We start from the raw sequence: 6,572 nt of genomic DNA, 5'->3' as shown, positions 1-6,572 counted from the left end.
TTATGTGGTACATTACAGCCTATTTCTGTGATACACTACAGCCTGTTTCTGTGATACACTACAGCCTGTTTCTGTGGTACACTACAGTCTGTGTCTGTGGTACACTACAGCCTATTGCTGTGGTACACTACAGCCTATTTCTATGGTACACTACAGCCTATTTCTGTGATACACTACAGCCTGTTTCTATGGTCATTATAGCCATTTAAATGGTCAATATATCCACACTCTATTAACAGTTACACGCTACACTTTCTGAGAAAATGTTAAGAAAATGTGTTAATACCAGGAGTCATAACGCCACGTGGTACTTATCATAACCACTTACTATATGTATCTTATATTCTTAATACATTGTAACTCGTTAATAGGGCGGTGGCAAACATCGATACAGAAATATTCTATAAATAATACAAAAATATAAATAAACATCTTCCAATAGATTTCAAACTTGTTATATCGAACGCCCTGTGGGACACATCATTATCACTTATATTCCATATCATTCCCAGCTTTATAATAGGAAGTGGCAAATGACGATACAAAAATAGTCGATCAATATTTCCCTCACATCTATTTTCACTCAGATGAGGTTATGTATATGATTCTGTTTTATTTTACAGGTTCCCTCCTTTATATAGAACCTCTCTCACGGAAGTGTGTGTGTTAATTCCTGTTAATTACACGAAAAGTCAGGTCAGCCATTGGTGTAAAATAGTGGAAATGAGATACACCCTACAATATATTTGATATTAGTCATAACGCCACCTTGGACATAACTGGTCTTGTTTTTTAGGCAATCACTACTTCCGTGGTCATGTATTTTAGCATAAGTTTGTGCTCACTACATGTATGTGTCACTAGATCCACTGTCTGTGCTTGCTATAGCCAGTGTCTGTGGTCAATATAGTTACATTCTGTGGTCACTTTAGCCAGTGTCTGTGGTCAATATAGGAACATTCTTTGGTCACTTTAGCCAGTGTCTGTGGTCAATATAGTTACATTCTGTGGTCACTTTAGCCAGTGTCCGTGGTCAATATAGGAACATTCTTTGGTCACTTTAGCCAGTGTCTGTGGTCAATATAATTACATTCTGTGGTCACTTTAGCCAGTGTCCGTGGTCAATATAGGAACATTCTTTGGTCACTTTAGCCAGTGTCTGTGGTCAATATAGTTATATTCTGTGGTCACTTTAGCCAGTGTCTGTGGTCAATTTAGTTACATTCTGTGGTCACTTTAGCCAGTGTCTGTGGTCAATATAGTTATATTCTGTGGTCACTTTAGCCAGTGTCTGTGGTCAATTTAGTTACATTCTGTGGTCACTTTAGCCAGTGTCCGTGGTCAATATAGGAACATTTGTCACTTGCGCCAGTGTCTGTGGTCAATATAGTTATTTTCTGTAGTCACTTTAGCCAGTGTCCGTGGTCAATATAGGTACATTTGTCACTTGAGCAAGTGTCTGTGGTCACTAGAATACCATTTTGTGGTCACTTGAGCCAGTGTCTGTGGTCAATATAGGAACATTTTTCACTTTAGCCAGTGTCCGTGGTCAATATAGGAACATTTGTCACTTGCGCCAGTGTCTGTGGTCAATATAGATATTTTCTGTAGTCACTTTAGCCAGTGTTCGTGGTCAATATAGGAACATTTGTCACTTGCGCCAGTGTCTGTGGTCAATATAGTTATTTTCTGTAGTCACTTTAGCCAGGGTTTGTGGTCAATAAAGTTACATTCATTGGTCATTTGAGCCAGTGTCTGCGGTCACTATAGTTACATTCTGTGGTCTCTTTAGCCAGTGTCCGTGGTCAATATAGGAACATTTGTCACTTTAGCCAGTGTTCGTGGTCAATATAGGAACATTTGGCACTTTAGCCAGTGTCTGTGGTCAATATAGGAACATTTGTCACTTTAGCCAGTGTTCGTGGTCAATATAGGAACATTTTTCACTTTAGCCAGTGTCTGAGGTCACTAGAATACCATTTTGTGGTCACTTGAGCCAGTGTCTGTGGTCAATATAGGAACATTTGTCACTTGCGCCAGTGTCTGTGGTCACTATAGTTACATCATGTGGTCACTTTAGCCACTATAGTTAATTCTATGGTCACTATAGTAGCATTCTTTGGCTTGTAGGGCCACTTACTGTTGTTTCTATTGCCAATTTATGTGGTCAATATGGTTAGTGTCTGTGGTCACTGAAGTCACTTTAGCCGAGGAACATAGTCACTCTAGCCATTTTTGTGGTAAGCATAGTCAAATTCTGAGGTCAATACAGCTCACGTTAAATTTTGGGTAGCACCTGGTTGCACTAAAACGAAGATGACCTATAATATTAAGTTGATATATAGACTAAGATGAAATAAAAAATTGAGAAATATTTCAGATATTTGCTTCAACACGATAGAATGGTGTATTTTTTTCTTCAAAATAACCCTTAAGTCATAGTATACAGGTTGAAATTAGCCTCATCATGAACGAAGATGGACGGTTCTGTAGAAACTGCTCGCTCGGGCGTATTATAAGCACAATGCTGTTGTAAATTCTGACCTTAGAAAGATTTTATCGTCTCCATTTTTTACCCAAAATAAACGTAATTGTGGTCCAAATCTATATCATTATCACAACAATGAAGATGTGATACGGAAATAGCCGATAGTAACTGTTTTATCGCGAAGCTTCTTTTTTCTCGATACAATAGCACAAACTAAAAATAGTTTGTAAGTTAACAATTTGTATACATCCTTACTTGCGATAAAGAATGCGTTTTATAAAACAGCCGTGTAGAAATATCCAGTTTGAATCGTAAACATTGGCTGATTTGAGCTAGTCACGGTGCACTTAGTTAAACTGACTCAAGAGGTCAAATTCTTTAATAATTTGGAAAAAGATGTATAAGCAGAGACGTATATACTACAGAGTGGCTTTAACGTCTCTGGTATAAGTAAACTATTTTTAAGCAAAAACAAAACTGATTGGTAATGTTTGGAATTTTTCTTTTTTTAAAGGTGGTGCATGAAAGAAGAAATAATGGATTATATTTTAAACGTGGAAAGGTATTTGGTTTCACAATGTCATCTAAAATTGTGAAAATATGAAAGAAAAAAAAATGCTACCAAAAAAACCCACTAGAAGGTCCCCATATTGAGTTGTATATAAATGAATATTTCTTAAATTATGGAATATTATCAAAATCGCATCTTGAAGCTTCACAACTTAAATACGTACGTTATGGCACTTGATTGATACTGCAACTCTTTCTAAACGGCTACCTGTTTTCGGGGAAGTATGAAAAGTTCTGTGCATGTCAGATGATCAAAGAGAATAAATGACATGTTTTAGCGGAACTGTTAGTTTGTAACTTGCGGGGAACACATAATTACCATCCAACAAAATAGTTAGGGTTATGACCCAAAGCTGTGAACGGATAACCGGACATATCCCTGTAACGGTAAAACACATGTCATCTCCTGCTGCACTCTTTGATCCTCGCCCGTCCAGTTACCTTTATGTTTGGATCGTTTCGCTCCAGTGATTTTGTCACACTTACCTGCGCGCGGTGAGGTTGGCTTCGTCCTTTGTCGGGCCGTGATAATCTATTTAGGGCCTTGCGGTACAATTACGCACACGCGGAAATTTATCGGAACATCTGACAGCTTTAAGTAGGTGATCCCAAGCTCTATTCTGATTGGTTACTTTACAAACAGAAAATACTAAAACATTGCTGATTCCCGTACTTCTGCCCAGAACGACACTGAGAGACGAATACAGGATATATAAGATTATACGAAAGCTATTTTGAACCTCAATCAGCTGTTTTGTGACTTTCTGCACACATATATATATATATATACTATGGTTGTGACCATGGATACGAAGAACGTCATTTGTACTTTGGTGGGAGATGGCATGGTCGGTAAGACTTGTCTTGCCAAAGTGTTCGCGGACAAGGTTTTCCCTGACCAGTATGTGGCCACTGTCCAGGACAGATACAGCGGTCAAGCTTGGTTCGCTGGGGACCAATACAGCATCACTATAACAGATTCGGCTGGAGAGGTAAGCGTAGTTATACAATTATATGACTTCAAATATACCATGCTTGTTTCATTTTCAGATAATTCAAATATTGATTTTAATTTTGAGTAATAACACTTTATTTATTTAATATGGAAGGCGTAACATGTACTTTCAAATTAGTTATAAGTTATCGTCATACAGACGCGTTTTGTATCCATGGAGCCACACTTCCGCCTTATCTGAGAGTTGACCTGTGTAACCGCTCACCCTACTACCAGAACACAGGGGCATGAGAATTATTCATTACATTATTCATAAGATAAAGTGATATATACCCTTAAAAGTCTAATAATATGCACCAGGGGAGGTTCAAACAAACCTACTGTAATTGATTATCAAACCCGTGTGTTTACCAGACCAGACACTTTCCCAATGGTTGCAGACTTAGATGCACTTACTGTTACAGATATACGTTAAATATTCTCAATTCACACGATTTATGATAGTATGGGATTGCTTGAAAGCATATAGGTTCATTAGGTGTGAAACTGTTGATATGCTAATAGATCATACCAACCGAATCGGCGGAACGTTCCGTTTGACTATCGTGTACTTTCCCGCCATTTTTTCCTTAACATAAACATTATATTTAAAAAGCGGTTAATTGACACTATCGATATAATTCGCTGAACGTTAGAATTTTAAATTAGAAAACACACATTAGGTCTGTGAATTATTCATTATTTTCAAGCGACGAATGCAAGTTTAACTCCCGGAGGCAATTAGCTAGCGACACCTCTAAGTGTTGGACAAATGACGTCCACGAAATATTTGGTAATCAAAGAACAATGAGAATTGCCTTCTTAATCAAATCTACACAAGGTAATTTAATCCGAATCAATTTTGAGTATTTTTGTTTTATTTCAGCATGAAGGAAGTGACGTTCGGCGCATGAGTTACTGCAAGTCTGACGTCATCTTACTGTGTTACAGCGTTCTGGACCGAGAATCGTACGACAGCTTGCGGACACACTGGTCACGTGAGGTAGGAAGCCTGGCCAAACGATGTCCAGTCTTGGTGGTGGCTTTACAAACGGACAAGCGGACAACCAAACACGTCACTACAGAAGAGGGACGGAGGATGACTAAATCAGTCAAAGCTAATGGGTTTATCGAGTGCTCTGCGAGAAACGTTTCCAACGTCAAGGATGTTTTCGAGAACGTTGTACGCATGTGCCTCAAAAACAGGAAGCGGAAGGTAACCCTTTTGAAAAGGATACTCGGACGCTGAGGAAACAAAGATCCAATCCCAGGATTTTGCTAAAATTTCCGAGGCTCAAATGCCTCTCAAAATCAAAGTCTGCATTGTCCTCTCAAGGTCGTGTGCTGTTCAAGATCATACTGAAGATCGCCTGAAACTGACCAACGGTCACTTTGGACAGTCGTCCCAGTTTCGTGAGCACGGGAGTTCAGTATTTAACGACATGACTAGAACTTTTCAGTTGCAGTGTTTAAGAAACTTGACAGTTCGGAAAAAACATGACCTTTTCAACGAAGTGGGTCCAGGTACAAAATGAATTTTGAAAGTCTGAAAACCTATGACTGATGCTTTCAATTTCCGGTCGCTGTCCAGGGGAGAAATTGATATATTTAAAGTGCGCTGCGATGTAGAAAATCTCCACATACCCCCACTCGATACAAAGATGCTCCGGGGGTCGGGAGCGTGACGAGTGCGCGTGCCATTTCTTAATTACGCTGTACATGCTACCGATATAGAGGGCGGGCCTCACTGAGCGTGAGATGGATAATGACTTACGTGATTTTAATCACAGGGATAAGTCTATGTTGAATGACCAGAGACAAGAGAACTGTTCTCTTCAACTTATAAACACCCTGCGCTAATACTAAGTCGGTTTCATTTGTCGTAAACCTATTCCAGAATAAAAAGAAACAACAGAAAGATACATGGTATTGTTTATGTTATATTTTACTTTGCTATTGATATTTTTATTAAGGAAAACATGGGGTAGTTTACAATGATGCCTGTCTTATCGGTACAAATCTTAATCTGGAAACCCTTGTAGACCTGACCTTAACTTCGGGTTATTATAATGTAAATAAGCATGCATAATCCGGAAACCCTTGCAGACCTTAACCTTGGGTAATTATAATGTAAATAAAACCATACAGAATCCTGTAGCATATCTATTGCAAACGAAACAAGGGATTCCAGTGATAAACAGGAAGACATCTAAACCAAACGCTGATTAATCCAGAAAGCCGATAAAACCAAAAATAGTGTACGAGTTCTTATCATTCTATTGTGTTTAAATGTCCACTGCCAAAAAATCCAAGTGTGTCATTGTGCCACTTGACACCTTATCTAACGTAACACCACGGCCAAATCAAGAGGTATGATTCTGAGCTTTGACGGGATTGGAATGAGATTCATCAGTTCTGTATGAATAATGAAAGTCAAGTTTGTTTTGATCACAAATGGTAATTGACAACTTACTTTGCGAGATTTCGAAAACGCCTGTTTCTTTAATTACGAAACAGACG

The 6,572-nt window shown here is 38.6% G+C and overlaps 1 protein-coding gene across 1 annotated transcript; it reads left to right on the top strand.

Annotated features, from left to right (window-relative positions):
* The first annotated feature begins 3,707 nt into the window (after positions 1-3,707).
* On the top strand, positions 3,708-5,974 carry LOC110449978 (ras-like GTP-binding protein RhoL). The gene is made up of 2 exons (XM_021497170.1): positions 3,708-4,050; positions 4,939-5,974. Exons 1-2 carry the CDS (start codon positions 3,850-3,852, stop codon positions 5,299-5,301), a joined length of 564 nt encoding a protein of 187 aa, XP_021352845.1. The 5' UTR covers positions 3,708-3,849; the 3' UTR covers positions 5,302-5,974.
* Positions 5,975-6,572: the final 598 nt, after the last annotated feature.

Source organism: Mizuhopecten yessoensis, unplaced genomic scaffold (genome assembly GCF_002113885.1).
Source record: "Mizuhopecten yessoensis strain PY_sf001 unplaced genomic scaffold, ASM211388v2 scaffold4849, whole genome shotgun sequence".
Taxonomy (NCBI): domain Eukaryota; kingdom Metazoa; phylum Mollusca; class Bivalvia; order Pectinida; family Pectinidae; genus Mizuhopecten; species Mizuhopecten yessoensis.
The sequence above is the reverse complement of the archived record's forward strand: the minus strand, read 5'-3'. Positions and strand labels throughout refer to the sequence as shown.